The 16,017-nt window shown below is 61.1% G+C and overlaps 1 protein-coding gene across 1 annotated transcript in view; it reads left to right on the forward strand.

Annotated features, from left to right (window-relative positions):
• The first annotated feature begins 1,689 nt into the window (after positions 1 to 1,689).
• The window catches only part of FBN3 (fibrillin 3), a 52,857-nt gene continuing 38,529 nt past the window's right edge, over positions 1,690 to 16,017 (forward strand). Inside the window, exons 1-22 of the mRNA XM_034657671.1 lie at positions 1,690 to 1,863; positions 1,993 to 2,075; positions 2,597 to 2,638; positions 2,755 to 2,919; positions 3,162 to 3,257; positions 4,845 to 5,042; positions 5,148 to 5,273; positions 5,408 to 5,533; positions 8,390 to 8,542; positions 8,652 to 8,834; positions 9,161 to 9,304; positions 9,375 to 9,494; positions 9,596 to 9,721; positions 10,860 to 10,982; positions 11,126 to 11,401; positions 11,690 to 11,743; positions 13,111 to 13,236; positions 13,322 to 13,447; positions 14,790 to 14,909; positions 15,050 to 15,187; positions 15,332 to 15,382; positions 15,649 to 15,774. Of these exons, the coding sequence (XP_034513562.1) occupies positions 1,718 to 1,863; positions 1,993 to 2,075; positions 2,597 to 2,638; positions 2,755 to 2,919; positions 3,162 to 3,257; positions 4,845 to 5,042; positions 5,148 to 5,273; positions 5,408 to 5,533; positions 8,390 to 8,542; positions 8,652 to 8,834; positions 9,161 to 9,304; positions 9,375 to 9,494; positions 9,596 to 9,721; positions 10,860 to 10,982; positions 11,126 to 11,401; positions 11,690 to 11,743; positions 13,111 to 13,236; positions 13,322 to 13,447; positions 14,790 to 14,909; positions 15,050 to 15,187; positions 15,332 to 15,382; positions 15,649 to 15,774 (2,848 nt within the window). The 5' untranslated portion in view covers positions 1,690 to 1,717. The remainder of the gene's footprint in view (positions 1,864 to 1,992; positions 2,076 to 2,596; positions 2,639 to 2,754; positions 2,920 to 3,161; positions 3,258 to 4,844; positions 5,043 to 5,147; positions 5,274 to 5,407; positions 5,534 to 8,389; positions 8,543 to 8,651; positions 8,835 to 9,160; positions 9,305 to 9,374; positions 9,495 to 9,595; positions 9,722 to 10,859; positions 10,983 to 11,125; positions 11,402 to 11,689; positions 11,744 to 13,110; positions 13,237 to 13,321; positions 13,448 to 14,789; positions 14,910 to 15,049; positions 15,188 to 15,331; positions 15,383 to 15,648; positions 15,775 to 16,017) is intronic.

Raw genomic sequence — 16,017 nt, forward strand, 5'->3', positions numbered from 1 at the left:
GGGGGAGGCCGGGGCGAGGGAGGGGGAGGGGATTCCTTTGTTCGCGGTGGCAGTCCCGGGCCCACCCGCTCTCCTCTTGGCGCGGGACTGGGGCGCCGGCAGCCGCGCGGGCGCGGGCGGCGGGAGGGCTCGACCCGCAGGTGAGGGCGGAGCCGAGCGTGGTCGCGGCCCCGGGGGCCTCCATTCTCGGCCCTGCCGGGTGGAAAGAGCAGCTCGCGGGCCCCCACCTCGTGCGCGGAGCCCGGGACCGCTCGCTTCCCGCCTGCGCCGCGCGCACCGTCCCTGCTCATTCATTCGAGCACCTCCCGGGTGCGGGGCGCGGAGGCGGGGCGGGGGGTGCCGGGTCAGGCCAGGCCAGAGCCTCCGGAGGCTAGGAGAGGCGGGGAGGGAGGCTGCGCGGGCCCTGAGGCTGCCTGGAGAAGGCGTCCTCTGGGCGCAGACTGGTGTGGAACAGCTTGGAAGCAGGAAGGGGGTGCCCTTCCCAGTCAGGCCGACTCTTCTCCGCCTCTCCGCCAAAGTTGACAAGGGTCTCTTCCTTCCCCAAGGACCTTTGGGACCACCTGGTCAGGCTCTTATGTCACCCCAAGGCCCAGAGAGGGTCAGCCACCTGCCCAATGGCACACAGCATATTCCCTGCCCATTCCCTACCTAGGCCCAATTCTTCTCCTTGGTCTGGAAAGTAGGACCCGAAAGGGCCCCCCAGAAGGCCATTTATTCTACCTTCTGTCCCTCAAATATTCAGCTTCCTTCTTCCTACCCTTCACCTGGTCACCTCCTACACCAGGAGTGGCCCTGTCTCCATCTCCTCCCTCCCATCCTTCAGGTCCTGGAGAGAGCCAGCCACCTCCTGGGATTTGAGGGCACCCCCACCCTCTTCCCCCCTCCTCGCCTAGGCTTTAGCACTCACCCACCGCCAGCCCCTCACTAAATGCATGTTGGCCTTAGTGTGCTTATCCATGAAGTGGGCACAAAGGCTCTCCCTTCCCTGCTGGGTGAAGGGAGTGCCCCACCTAGAATGTGCACCTGCCTCCTATCTCCCCACCATCCTGTCCCCCTCGGCCCCCCCAGCCAGAATTCTGGGACTCTCCTCAATGCCTCCTGCCTCCTTTGGAACCAGTTTCCAACTCCTGGCGACTTCACCTCCTCATTATCCCTGGAATTCTGTCCTCTCCCCTCTCATCTGGACCCCTGCCCCAGCCTCCTCACCCGCACGCTTCCTCCCCAGCTCCTGCGAGCCTTTCCACACTCCAAACACCCATTCTGCTGCTGTTACTCCCACTTCGAGCCCTTTAAGGGCTCTCCGTCACCCTGGACCTACAAGTGGAAGCTCACTACACAGGGCACTCCTGCGACACCAGCCCCACCTGTCCCTCTCTCTGACTGCTCTCACTATGCCCTCTGACCCAGCACCCTGCTCTTGGCTTACTCCATCTCTGAGACATCGCACCTCCTCCAAGAAGCCTGCCCTGATTGTTCACCTGCTTCTGGGTCAGGGCTGGATGCCTCCCGGGGCCCCAGTAGCCCCCTTGCCGCTGCCTCCCTGGGCTCCCCCCCATTTCCCCGAGCCCCACAGCCACCCAGCACTCCTGGTTCTGGGTAGTCTGTGGCCAAGGGCTTCTGCTGGGCTTGACTCTGCTTTCTCTCTGCAGCCTCTGAGGGACACATTATGGTTCTGAAGGGTCTGTGCTTGGCAAGGAAAGGGGCTGGTGCTTTCACCATGGCCTGGGGCCCCCCGGCTCGACTTCTGCTGGCCTGGACGGCCCTGTTGTGCATGGTGGGAGTCCAGGGCCGCTGGGATAGGGCCCTGGAGTCTGCGGGTCCCGGACGTGCGCGCAGACGTGGCAGCCCAGGCGTCTTGCAGGGGTGTGTGAGAGCGGGCAGGCGGACAGGCCCTGGGGGGTGGGCTGGGCTGGGCCACTGGGTGGGGGGAGCAAGGCCCAGGGAACGTCCCGCAGGGCAGGGGCTCACCAGCTGTGCCCTGCTCTCCCAAAGGCCCAATGTGTGCGGCTCCCGTTTCCATGCCTACTGCTGCCCTGGCTGGAGGACGTTGCCAGGCGGGAACCAGTGCGTCGTTCGTGAGTGCCACTGCACACGGAGGGGCGAGGCTCAGGCAGGGGATGCTGGGGCAGCTCTCCGACCTGCTGGCAAGCCCAGCCCTGCCTCCCAGTGGACTTGGCCGGGGGCGTCAGGCTGAAGCACAGCATTGGCCCTCGCCTGTCCTCAGCCTCCCAGGCCGCCCGCCATGTTTGCGTCCTTTGCCTTACTACCTCCCTGTCTCTCTCCCTGCCTGTCTCTCTCTCTCTCAGTCTCTGTCTCCCCCCCCCATCTCTGTCTCTGTCTCTTTGCCAGTCTGTACCCACCACCTTGGGGTTCTAGAATCTGACTCCACTCCCAGGAAAGCCCTCCAGCCCCACACCACAGTCACTGAGCCAGCATCTGGAATCTTCTGTCCTTGCCGCGCAGCACTTCTGACCCAAAGAGCCCGTCTCCCCACGGCTCCAGCACAAAGCCAGGGCCTTGCCTGGGTGCTGATGGGGTGGGGAGGGCACAGGACTCAGGTCCTGGCCCTGACTGTCCCCTGCTCTGCTCCTGCCAGCCGTCTGTAGGCATGCCTGCGGTGAAGGCTTCTGNGGGGGGCGGGGAACGGCCCTCGGGACTGGAGGAGAAGGTTAGAGGCTTCCTGATGCCACTGGGGGCGCAGGCTGGTTTTGCCACGAGACTGAAAGGACCAGAGCTGGGCCAGGCAAGCCTAGTCCTGCTGCTGTTCATGTGCCTCGTGGGGCTTGTCGTCACTTCACTGTGTGTCCCTCTCCCCATCCTTAGGGTCAGCATGCAGCGTGAGCTGCGTGAATGGGGGCAGCTGCCGAGGGGAGTCCTGCCTCTGCCAGAGGGGCTACACGGGCACTGTGTGTGGGCAGCGTGAGTATCCCCCACGAACACCTGGCCTGGGATCCCGGAGGGCGGGTCTCCAGGTGCCACCTGCCCACCGCGCATGGGTCACTCTTCTGGAACCAGGGTTTGGAGGGACTGCCTCATCGTCACAGTCTTATCGTTGGGTCTGGGCCCGATGGTGGGGATTCCTGGGTGAAATGGGCTTTTCTGGGCCCCAGCTCCCTCTGCTGCTAGGGGAGCTCAGGCCACCCTCCCCTCTTCCTCCACAGCTGTCTGTGACCGTGGTTGCCACAACGGGGGCCGCTGCATCGGACCAAACCACTGTGCCTGTGTGTATGGCTTCACGGGGCCTCAGTGTGAGAGAGGTACCAAGCTGGGCATGGGGTAGGGGCCTGGGTGGATGGAGGAGGGCTTCCTGGCAGCCCCTGAGATGTAGCCAGGCCCTGGGAAGCTCAAGCTGGCCTCCTTTCTGCTGTCTCCGATACTGTGAAGGGCAGAGAAACTGTTGCTTCAGGGAAGGGCATCAGGGAGGGCTTCCTGGGGGAAGTGGTAAGTCAGAGTTCACGAGAGCAGCAAGCCCTCTTTTATTGCAACCCCTCAATGTCAAAATACTCCCATGGCTGAGGTGTGTGGGGTCACCTGTTGGGAGCCTTTGGCCAAACCTCAGATGACAGAAGCAACGATGTTTCACGGAAAGTTGATTCGGGGAAGGTGGAAACAGCTGGACACCCAGCCCCCAGGCTGCCCCATGTGTGGGGCCGAAGCTGAGTGGGTCGTTGAGATTCTTGCGGAAGATAAGGGAGGGCAACTTAGGGGCCACAGAACGCATGGAGCCCATGGGAAGCTGGAAGGAGAAACCCAACAAGAGCGGGCGTTGTGGGGCATGCCCAGGCTGTGAGGCTGGTGGGGTTTTGGCTGTGAGAGTTGTCAGACTGCCCCGTGCGGCCCGGGAGCCCAGGCCAGCGGCGATGGGCAGGGCCTGGGACTGACCCCAGGGTTGGGAGGTGCTGCGGGGGGAGGAGGCCCCCCTGTGGCTGCAGCTGTGGTGGAGAGGGTGTAGCTATGAGTCAGAAGCTGGGGCTGGGAGGATTACCTCAGCACGAGGGGGGTGCTTTTAGAAACTGGAATTTGGGCTGACCCGAAGGGGAACGGCTGAGGGGGAGGGAGGGTCAGTGGGGAGGGTGAGAAAAGGGAGGCCTGAGCGGGTGGTAGATGGTGAGGGCCCCCAGAGAGGAAAGAGTGAGGGGGAGTCCAGAGTTCTGGGTGATTAGGTGAGATTCTGGAATTGCTTTGGCTTGGGGGAGTCGTACCCATTGGGGACTTTTGTGCAGCTCCCTCTCCACACGGGTCTAGGGGGCTGGCTTTGGCTTCTCCTTCGGGGAGGGGCTTTCCTTGGTCCACTGCCAGCCCCTTGATTGGAACCATCTGGAGGATGGAGCCAGGAATCCACATCTGAGCCTGTGTGCAGAGGTGGGGGCACTGATGAGACCACCTTGGGCTGGGTTCAGGGTTCAGGGGCGTAGTGTTGTGGGTCCAGAGCCTTCGGGCAGATGCTGGGTCCCTCCCTGAGTCTGGGGGATTTGGTAGGGCCAGACACGCACTCACAGATGAGACAGGCTCTCCTTCTGGGTGTCTGTGGTCTCTGCCCGGGCCTGCAGGGAGGGTGGGCCTGGGGTAGTGATCGGATTCTCCAGACGTGCCAAGGGTTTTGTGAGCTTGGAGGTCCTGGCCTCGTTTTTGGAGGTTGGTTGGAGAATGCTTTGGGGAGGAGGGGTTTTGAAGGGTGAATGGGAGTTTGTCCAGTAGGGATGGGGACCAGCATGAGTAGAGGCTGCTGTGTTGGTGTTAGGGAGACTGGGAAGGAGGCTACGGGCTGCAGGGATGGAGAAGCAGAAGGCTCTGGGCTGGGGAGGCAGCTCGAGGTGAGCTGCCCAAATCCATCTGTCTTGCAGACTACCGGACGGGCCCCTGCTTTGGTCAAGTGGGTCCTGAGGGCTGCCAGCGCCAGCTCCCAGGCCTCGTGTGCACTAAGGCACTCTGCTGCGCTACCGTGGGCAGGGCCTGGGGCATCCCATGTGAGCTCTGCCCTGCACAGCCACACCCCTGCCGCCGAGGCTTCATCCCCAATATCCGCACAGGGGCCTGCCAAGGTAAGGGAGTCCGCGAGTTGGGATGAAGGCCCTGGGAGCCAGAGCTGAGCGGGAGCCCTCGAGGCTTTGGTTCTTCCTTCCGACGGGCCTGTCATTCCCTTGCAGATGTGGACGAGTGCCAGACGGTCCCAGGCCTGTGCCAGGGAGGCAGCTGCCTCAACACTGTGGGCTCCTTCGAGTGCCGCTGCCTGACGGGACACCGGCTCAGTGAGAACAGTGCCAAGTGTGAAGGTGGGCGATGGGGAGGGAGATGAGTGGGGTCCTCCTCTGTGCTCTGGACCACGCGGGCTCCCCAGCAAGGAGGAGGAAGAGGAAGGGTGGGGCTGGTGGCGGCCACACTTCTGAGCGGGCATCCGTCTACACAGATGTGGATGAGTGTCTCAGCGCGCCGGGCCTCTGCTCTGCGGGCGACTGCACCAACACCGTTGGGAGCTTTGTGTGCACCTGTCCCCGTGGGTTTGCCAGCAGCCTGGACGGCTCCCGCTGCCTGGGTGAGCTGGGGCCTGAGGGCGCTGGAGGGACAGAGGGCGGGTAGGAGACAGGCCCCTGGCTCATCTGTTTGCAACCCCCCCTCTGGCCTGTGGGCTCCTCTAGCCCTTGGGTCTCTGTGTCTTTCAGTCATCTCTGGAGCACGGTTTCCATCCCCTCTGGCATTCTGGCTCCCTATTCATCAGCCTTTGGATGTCAGACTCTCAGGACCCCAGTCTGCAACCCCTCTGGCCCTCCGCCTCTATGCGCACTGTAGCTTTCTGGTCCTCGGTCTTGAGAGGCCCATAGCCCCGCCCTTCTGCCCTCGCCACGCCCCCTCCCCTCAGCGCCGCCCACCGCAGCTCCGCCCCCTGCCCCTCGGACCCTCAGCCCTTCTGGCTCACTGGGCCCCTGCCTCTATGCCCCTCCAGCCTCTATCTCTGTGTCCTTCTTCTGTCCATTGCTTTTTCTGGCCCCCTGTCTAGATTCCTCTTTCCAAGCCCAGACACTTTTTCTTTTTTTTTAAAGATTTATTTATTTGAGAGAGAGCCCTCACTAGCCTGGAGAGGGGCAGAGGGAAAGAAGCAGGCTCCCCGCTGAATGTGAGCCTGCGGGGGGGCGGGGGTGGGTGCTCCATCTCACAACCCTTAGGCTATGACCTGAGCCGAACCCAAGAGTCTGACACTTAACCGACTGAGCCACCCAGGCACGCTCCCACACACTTTTTAAGAGTACCCATCCTCCCCCACACCCTCTGTTTTGAGCTAGGGAAACTGAGACCCAGAGAGGGGAGGTTTGCTTGAGGCAACTCAGTAAGTTCAGAGCAGACACATGCCCATACCCATGCCCTTCTCAGACACCCCCCCCAAGCCAGGATGAGGTCCTCTGGGCCATGCTGCCCCCTGGATGCCCACCCTCCTGTAATCCCCCACACCCCACCCCAGGGGCAGGGGACCCTAAGCTCTCACTCCTGTCCTGCTGTTTTGATGAACTCGCCCATAGACTTTAGGCATCGCCAGTGGCTAATGGGGCAAGCCAGGAATATGGGGCAAGCCAGGAATATGGGCCCTTGTGGAGGGGGATGGGCAGAGTCCTGGTTTGGGGAGAAGGGAAGGGGCTTGGCAGTTCCCCAGCATCACCAGGGCCCCTCTGGCTGGGCCTCTACCAGGCAGGGCTGGGAATATTGTGTTTGGAGTTCTGCCAGTGTGCTGTGGCCAACGCTCGACCTTCTATTTCTTCACCCCTGGGGGCCGTCATGGCCAGCAGGAAAGATACGTCTGGGCAAGTCCCCTGGAATAAGGGTCCTCACCCAGCTACTAAACAGTGGAGCCTAGATTTAAACCAAGGTCAGGTTGCCCCTGAACATGGGCTTGGGGTTCGGTCCTGGGTTCCAACTGCTACCTGAGCTGCTCACAAACTCTGTGACCTCGGGCAAGTGTCCTAACCTCTCTGGGCCCCAACTTCCTCATCTGTAAGATGGGGATCATGGCAATCCCTACCTCTTGGAGTCACGGAGAGGATTAAATACAATTTTGGAACGATCAGCCGGGGGCTGGATGTAGTGGGTACTCAACACACATTCACGAAGACAAGCAAACAGTGCGGCTGGGGCGCTGGGGGGCCCTGGTCAGGGCACGTGCCCTATAAGCAAAGACGGCATCATTTGTGTTAACATTCTTGCATTCTGTCTCTGAACCCCTGGGGCTCGGGGATCTGAGTTCCTGCCCCCTCTCTCTCTGTAGTAGTGTGACCTTGAATGAATCTGTTGACCTCCCCTCATCTGGGCAGGCCTTGCCCCCGTCAAGGGCCTGGGGCGTTGCTGGGAGTGCAGAGCCCCAGCTCCCACATGTTCACCTGGGGGTCCCCATGGGCTGGGGCAGGGGAGGTAGACAGGTTTGCATGTTGGGGTGCCTGGGTGGCTCAGTTGGTTTAGCGTCCTACTCTTGATTTCGGTTTGGGTGGTGGTCTCAGGGTCGTGAGCTCAAACCCCGAGTGGGCTCTGTGCTGAGAGTGTAGACTACTTGGGATTCTCTCTCTCTGCCCTTCCCCCTGCTTGTGTGTGCGCTGGTGCTCTCTCTCTCTCTCTCTCTCTCAAAAGAAAGAAATGTTTGTGTGTTTTCTCAGCTCGGGGCAGGGTGGGGGCTGCCGTCAGGGGCCCACCCAGCTAATGGAGGAGGTTTCACTGTGGGCCGCTGGCCAAGATTTGTGCGTTTTTAAGCTAAAAATACACTCTTTGAACCGGAGAAATCTGATCACTGCATAAAGCTGTTAGACTCCAGAGCAGAGTGGGATGGGGAAGGGTGTCTGTGGTTCTGCTGTCTGGGGAGCCTCTGCCTCAGTTTCCCAGGGCTGGAGTCAATCCAGCAGTCTGCTCCTTGGGCCCCTCCTCAAATTCATAGCCTCTTAGGTTTCCCCAAATGCCTGGGGCCGGCAGGTGGGGGCATATAGCCACAGATCCTGGTGTCCTCACTTGAGCGCCCAGCCTGACCTCCCACCAGGGCAGCCCCCCAAACCAAGGGGTCTTCCTCGGTGTGGTTGAATGCCCAGAGGGACAGGGAGCTTACTACCAGTGCCAGCTCTAGGTGTTGGAATTCATTTGCTTGGAACCAGCCCAAATCTATTTCCCTGGGATAATTTGGAAATCTTTGTAATAAAGATTCTCATTCAGTGAGCATCGGCCACGTGCCAGGCATGGCGTGCTTCACTTTTTTATTTTGGCAACATTCTTCCGACGGGAGGTGAATGCTCTGAGCACCCCCATACCAGGGATGGGGAGACCGAGGCACAGGGCGGCAAGAAATCCTGTGCTGCCGGCAGTGTTCGTGGAGCTGCGATTTGAACCCAAGTGTGGTAACTGATCCTTCCCACCCCCGTCGCAGACCACCGGGCTGGCACCTGCTTCTCTGCACTGATTATGGGCCGCTGCGCTGGAGACCTCACTGGCCGTTATACTCAGAGGCAGTGCTGCTGTGACAGGGGCAGGTGCTGGGCCGCTGGCCCAGCCCCTGAGCCGTGTCCTCTGCGGGGCTCTGGTGAGTGGCCTGGGGTTGCCCCCGCCGTCCTCTGCCCCTAGAGCTCCCTGCAGAGGAGGGGCCCTGGGGCGTGACAGAGGGCCTGGCCTCAAACTCTGCTTCCTTGCAGATGAGTTCCAGCGACTGTGTGTGCAGGGGCTCCCGCTGCTGCCCTCTTACCCTGGCCCCTTCCCTGGTCTCCCTGGCTTTGGGTCCAACGGTGTGGGTCCTGGCCTTGGGCCAGCTCGGCACAGCACCCATGGCTCCAGTGGGCGTGGTGTTCCCAGCCTGGGCGTCGGCAGTGCCCACATTGGTGAGGCCTGGGACTTGGGAGAAGGGATCCAAGATCTGAGGAAGGGGGTCCAGGCCTCAGAGGGAGGGCCAGGGCTTTGGCGGGTGGAGGTCCTGGCCTGGGCAATAGAGATAAAAGTACTGACAGTGGTCAGGGGGTGGGGCTAGGTTTGGGATCTGGGTCTCAAAGTCAGGGTTTGGGCCTTGGGTAGGGGTCTCAGCCAGTGTGAGGGTCTACAGTTAGGACACCACTCCAGGCCGAGGTGGGCAGGGTTCCAGCCTCCTAGTGGGAGTCCCAGCCCAGAGGCAAGGCCTCGACTCAGGTGCACCTGTTGTCCCCTCCCTCAGGCACAGCTACCTTGAACCAGACCATTGACATCTGCCGACACTTCACCAACCTGTGTCTCAACGGCCGCTGCCTGCCCACCCCTTCGAGCTACCGCTGCGAGTGCAACGCGGGCTACACTCAGGACGTTCGAGGAGAGTGCATCGGTGAGTCCCGGCTGGGTGGGCGGGGCCGCGCCTGCCGAGTGGGCGGGGGCTCAGGGTCCTCTGCCCACAGACTTCGACGAATGCGCCAGCAGCCCCTGCCACCACGGAGACTGCGTCAACACCCCCGGCTCCTACCACTGCCGGTGCCACGAGGGCTTCCAGGCGACGCCCGCCAGGCAGGCGTGCGTGGGTATGGCTGTCCCTCAGAGCGCGGGGACACGGGGGCTGCCTGGGCCCAGACGTGCGGCCTGAATCCCAGTCTGACCGACTACCACCTTCCCTCCAACGCAGACGTGGACGAGTGCCTTGTCGGCAGCAGCCTCTGCCACCACGGCCGCTGCGTCAACACGGAGGGCAGCTTCCAGTGTGTCTGCAATGCGGGCTTCGAGCTCGGCCCTGGGGGCAAGAACTGTGTGGGTGAGCTGGGGATGGGCGCGCGAGTAGGGGTTCTGGGGGCCCCAGTGGCTCCCCGTGAGGGCCACCTTGCGGGTCTCCCCTGCCACATCACCCACCTCCCTCCCAGAGACGGAGCCTCTGCTCCCTCTCCTGAACCCAGCCAACCTGCCTGAGCTCCTTCTTGAGCGTTGTTGGCCCGACTCACCCCTGCTTCCCTCCCTCCTGAGTTCATTCCATGAATCCCAGCGCGGGCTGTCTGACCCCAGATCGCAGCCCATCCTGGGACCTGTTGCATGGCAGCTAGAGTCTGGCTGAGTGTGGGGTCAGAACCTTGGGGAGTGCCCGGCTCAGGCTCCCCGTGGGGTTCCAGGTCTTCCACGGGGCAGCGGGTGTTGGCGCCTCGCCCCTGTTCCGGGCCAAGTGACGTGCCCATGCGTGGGTGGAGGGCCACATCTTTTTTCTTCAGTCCTCAGCTGATGGACATTTGGGCCGTTTGCACTTTCCGCAGTTATGGAGAATACTGCGGTGGACTCAGTACAGATGTTCTGGTGCATCTTTCATTCATTCCTTTTTGCTTTTCTGGTGCAGTCCTTTTTGTGCAAAACTGATCCTTTGATACTCGTTTCTGCATCTACATTTCCTTTCAATTAGACTATGTTCTTGCCCACTGTTTTCCCCTTTTCTTTGTTTTAAATAGAGGTGAGACTCACACCAGATAAATGTAATCATTTGGAAGTGAACATTTCGTGGCATTTAGTATGAGCCCAGTGTCATGCAACCACTACCGCATTTAACTTTGAACAAAATGTTGATGGGGTACCTGCCTGTGTGGGAGGGGAGATGCCGCTTGAGCGCCCTGTCGTGCCCCGGGGGAGCTCACGTTCCAGCAGGCAGACTGATATCCAGGCAGACAGAATCACAGACAGGCCACATGCTGCCCAGGTGGGGTCCTGGTGGCCCAGCCCTCACGTTCCAGCAGACAGACTGATATCCAGGCAGACAGAATCACAGACAAGCCACATGCTGCCCTGGTGGGGTCCTGGTAGCCCAGCCCTCGCTCTGCGGCGCCCTCGGAGAAGTGAGAGGGAGGGGCTGGTCTGCAGGCCTGGCTGGCCCAGCAAGGGGCCGGGGAGGGATCCAGCCTCTCGGGTGTCTCTAGATCACAACGAGTGTGCCACGACCACCATGTGTGCCAATGGAGTGTGCATTAACGAGGACGGCAGCTTCACGTGTCTCTGCAAATCTGGCTTCCTGCTGGCGCCCGGTGGCCGCTACTGTGTGGGTAAGTCTGGATAGGACGGGATGGGATGGAAGTGATGGTGATAGGCAGGGAGGGGAGAGGCTGGGGGAGGAGCTGGTGGGGGTTGCAGGGCACTGGGACCTGTTGCAGAGCCCCCGTGGCTCCCCTCCTGCCTCCCCCTGCAGACATCGATGAGTGCCAGACTCCGGGCATCTGCGTGAACGGCCACTGCACCAACACCGAGGGCTCCTTTCGCTGCCACTGCCTGGGGGGGCTGGCTGTGGGCGCAGACGGCCGCGTGTGCGTGGACACCCACGTGCGCAGCACCTGCTATGGAGCCCTGGAGCAGGGCTCCTGCGCCCGCCCCTTCCCCGGTGCCGTCACCAAATCCGAGTGCTGCTGTGCTAGCCCAGACCACGGATTTGGGGAGCCCTGCCAGCCGTGTCCTGCCAAGAACTCCGGTGAGCGTCCTGCTGCCTGACCCCACCTGCCTTTTACGTCCCTGTACACCTTCCAGCTCATCATCCTGGGGGTGAGAAGGGACGGGGGTCTTGGTTCCCATGGGTTTGCGGGGGCATCTCTCCACTGGTGCCTCTCTCCAAGAAGAGACGGCAGAAAATTGCTCTCTCCCCGGGGGGAGGCATCTTGGTCCCAGACTCTTGCACAACACCAAGGGGCCACATCCTTGGGAGTGGCTGAGGCTCGGCAGTGGCCACTGACCCCTCGTCTCCCTGTGCCCACAACCCCAGCCGAGTTCCAGGGTCTGTGCAGCAGCGGTCTGGGTATCACCGCCGACGGCAGAGGTACGTGGCCGTGGATGTCAGGAGCGGGCGGGGGGCGCTGTGTCAGTCCGCTGGGAGCTTCAGCAACAGGAACGTGTTCTCCCGCAGCTCTGGAGGCTCAAAGTCTGAGGTCAAGGCGTAGGCAGGGTTGGTTCCTTCTGAAGCAAGGAGGAGCCCTTCCTGTGGCTCTTCCGGTTTCTGGTGGTCAGGGGCAACCTTTGGTGTTCCTTGGCTTGTAGAAGTATCCCCCCAATTTCTGTCTCCGTCTTTACATGGGGCTCTCCCTGTGTGTGTGTGTGTGTGTGTCCAAATTTCCCCCTTTCATAAGTAGGCGATCATCGCAGTGGAATGGATTGGGAGTCTACCCCCATGACCTCGTTTTAACAGGATTACCTCTGTAGAGACCCGATCTCCACGGGAGGCCAAGAGCTGAGGTCCTGGGGGTTAGGACTTTAACATATGAATTTGGGGAGGATACATTCTCCCACATCTCCTCTCCCTCCTGAGCTGTGTTTTCGGCCCCACTCACTCTGCAACCTCTGGGATTCTTCTGATCCCCCCACAACTGGACAGCCCCTACCCTGGGATCCCTGGCTGATCTCCTGTGGCCAGCAGGTCTCAGCCCAAAGTGCCTGACCTCTAGAGCTGAGGTGCAAGGAAAGGCAATTCCCCAGGTGTGTGTCTCCTCCTTTGTTGGCTGAAAACACACACACACAGAAACAGCCTGTCTGCCTGAGTGGAAAACAAAGGACTAAGGAGACTTGAGCTCCCAGTGACTGCTGGGCCATCAGGGGAGGGCAGATGTCTGGACCACTATGCCCTCATCCAGTTAAGGGCACAGGGTCTGGAGCCAGATGCCTGGGTTCGGATCCTGGTACTACTATTGACTGATTGAATAACCTGGGGCAAGTTACTTACCTGCTCTGCGTCGGTTTCCTTGTCCGCGAGGTGGGGGTAGTAACAGGACCCGTTGCAGGGGTGTTACGAGGGTCAAATGAGTTAATATGCACAAAATAGTAAGCCCCCTGTAATGTTAGCAGTTGTGATTACTTTTATTTTTATTATGTTGCTGCTGTACAAATTTTCATTCCATGGGTTCCAAACAAAGGACAGTCCCGCCCCACCCCCACCGCAGGTACATTTGGCAATGTCTGGAGAAGTACTGGGAAGGGTCCTGTTGGCATTGGATGGGTAGAGGGCAAGGCTGCTCAGCTTCCTACAGTGCCCAGGACGGCCCCACAGCAAAGAAGGGCCCCAAAGGGCCACAGTGCCTCGAATCGCGGATTCAGAGGGAAATGGGGCGGAGTCCGGCGGGAGGCGGGGGGCGCGACCTGGCTTCTGGAGGCGCTGGTGACCCAGGCGGCTGCTCCGCCCTCTTCCTGCCGCAGACATTAACGAGTGCGCCCTGGACCCCGACGTCTGCACTCACGGCCTGTGTGAGAACCTGCGGGGCAGCTACCGCTGCGTCTGCAGCCCTGGCTACGAGGCGCGCGCGGCCGGCCAGGAGTGCGTGGGTGAGCGCGCCGGAGGAACGCGGCAGGTGCGGGGGCTGCCAGCGCTGCGCACCCCTCACCCCGCTCTCCCGCCCCCGCCTTGTAGACGTGGACGAGTGTGCGCGCAACCACCTCCTGTGCGACAACGGCTGGTGCCGCAACAGCCCCGGCAGCTACAGCTGCTCCTGCCGCCAGGGCTTCAGCTTCCGGCAGGACACGGAGACCTGCGAAGGTACACGGTCCCAGCGCACAGCCTGCGGCGCGTGTGCGCACACACGGGCGTGCACGCAGACTCCCGTGTGGTGTGTACGCACGCAGGCGCACACGCGTTCCAGTACTTGTGCGGCGCCCTGTGTGCACACACGCGCTCTCAGACGCATGCATGCTGGGTGTGAGCACACATGCACCAGGCACACACACTGCGTGCGTATCACATGCACACACTGACATGCACACACACACCCTTACGCTCTGTGTGTGCTATGGACACACAGGCATACACAGACCCTTGCACAGGCTGCATGTGGTGTGCACACACAGACACATACTGAAAGGTGCATGTATACTCATTCACACTCATTCACACACACAGGCACATATCACACTTGGTCTCACAGTTATACGCACGCATGGGTGTGTGTACTCACACATACATATACCCACATTCACACACCCACTTATTCTCACACTTTACCCACTTGTACTCACAGTTGCACATTTACGCATGCATTCAGACATTCACGCGTGTGTGCGTACAACCAGATACTCAGTTACATGTATTGGTACTGACTCAGAACACACATACACCCCCATATTCACACTCGTAGACATGCCCACACAGTCATGCACACTCAGGGGCACACTCAAAGAAATGTGTGTGCCCACATTCTCACGCTTTCACACTTAGGCTCACAGTCACACACTTAGATGTGTGTTCACACACCCATGCCCTTGTGCATGCACACACGTACACACACGTGTTCGAGCATGCACACACTTTGCAGCAAGGTCCTTGTTCACCAGCACTCTCTCCTCCGTGCTCTCTCTGCATGACTCCAACTCTCCTCCGGGCCACAGCACCTTGTCACACCACCTCACCCTAATCCTGAGCGACTTCTGTCCCTCTTGTGTCCCTCCCCGACCCCGTTCAGTTCAGCCCCTGCAGCTGCCTGCTCCCCACCACATCTAGGCCTTGTCCTCTCTGGGCTTTCCTCCTGCCTCTCACTCTCATCTTCTCCTGGGCCGTAACCCCCTTGATCACTGATCCCCACTGTGTCTGTCCCATCACATTGGTCACGTTTGCGTGCTCACAGGACCCTGCACGTCAGCGCGTTTGCACAGGCATCCCACACAACTCAGTGTGAGCACGCGTGCGTGCGTATCTGCACATTCCACTCCTGGGCATCCGGCCTGCATGCGCGTGGCTTGTCTGGTCAAGTACACGCATGGATGTGCGTGTACCTATGTGCATCCTATGCCACTGAACCCTGGCAGCCAGTGGGGAGGAGCGGGCCCTGGGCAGCTGGGGCTCCCCCTCCCCCAGCTCAGGACCCAGTGGGCGGCTGTCCTTGCAGACATCAACGAGTGCCTGTCCAACCCATGTGTCAATGGCGTGTGCCGGAATCTGGCTGGTTCCTATGCCTGCGAATGCGCCCCTGGCAGCCGGCTGGGGCCCTCTGGCACCATGTGCCTAGGTGAGAGAGCCCTGAGTCCCATGGAGTAGCAGGGACCCTGCTGCCCAGTCCTGCGTCCCACCCTGGGGCGGGCTGGGTCTCTGTGGGTTGGCATGCAGGTGTGGGCTGGCGGGTGAACTGGGTCACCCCCTCCCCCGCAGACAGCACCAAGGGCACCTGCTGGCTCAAGGTCCAGGAGGGCCGCTGTGAAGCGAACCTGCGCGGAGCCTCCCTGCGGTCCGAGTGCTGTGCCACCCTCGGCGCTGCCTGGGGGAGCCCCTGCGAACGCTGCGAGCCCGGTAATGCCCTGGGAGCCCCCACCGCGTGAGCTCTTGGGTACCCCCCAGCTGTAGCCACTGTGGTTGCCTGGGTGCCCGTGAAGGGAACGAGGCTCTGGATGGAGAGAGTGACTCCTGTGCCCACTCTGGTTGTCCCAACCACAGACCCTGCCTGTGCCCATGGCTTTGCCCGCATGACGGGGCTCACCTGTGAAGGTAACTCCCTGCCCCTCTGTAGTTCACTCCTCCCCCTGAGCTGCACACAGACAGGTGCAGGTCATGGGGGATGCCTGCGGTCCTGAAGTCTTTTGAGGTCGAGACAGAGATTCCCTCTCCTTGGTACCTGGGTCTTCCCCTGAGACTCCCCAGCCCCCGAGGCTGACGCTGTTCCTCCCCACCTCTGCAAGGGCAACCTGGGTGTCCTGGACCCCCAGGGGAGCAGCTCCAGCCCTTGCCGCTCCTCCTTTTCTGTCCCCGCCCAGATGTGAACGAGTGCGAGGTCTTCCCCGGGGTCTGTCCCAATGGGCAGTGCCTCAACACTGCCGGCTCCTTCCGCTGCGAGTGTCCCGAGGGCTTGACGCTGGACGCCACGGGCCGGCTGTGCGTGGGTGAGTCCGTGCGGGGCCACCTGCCCTCCCTCCACTGCCCCCACCCCAAAGCCTGGAGGCCCCTCTTAGGGACAGAAGGGATTTGGGGAGACCTCCGGGACCCTCTGCTCCCTGCTCATTTCTTGCTGACACGACTCAGAAGAGGGCCTTTTTTGGGGGTTCACCCTTTCACGATTTCACCCTTTCACGTCACTGCCCTTTCACGATTCTCACTGCACGTGGTAAGATCTTGTGAGATAGCTT

The sequence above is a fragment of the Ailuropoda melanoleuca genome, chromosome 4 (assembly GCF_002007445.2).
Source record: "Ailuropoda melanoleuca isolate Jingjing chromosome 4, ASM200744v2, whole genome shotgun sequence".
Lineage (NCBI taxonomy): Eukaryota > Metazoa > Chordata > Mammalia > Carnivora > Ursidae > Ailuropoda > Ailuropoda melanoleuca.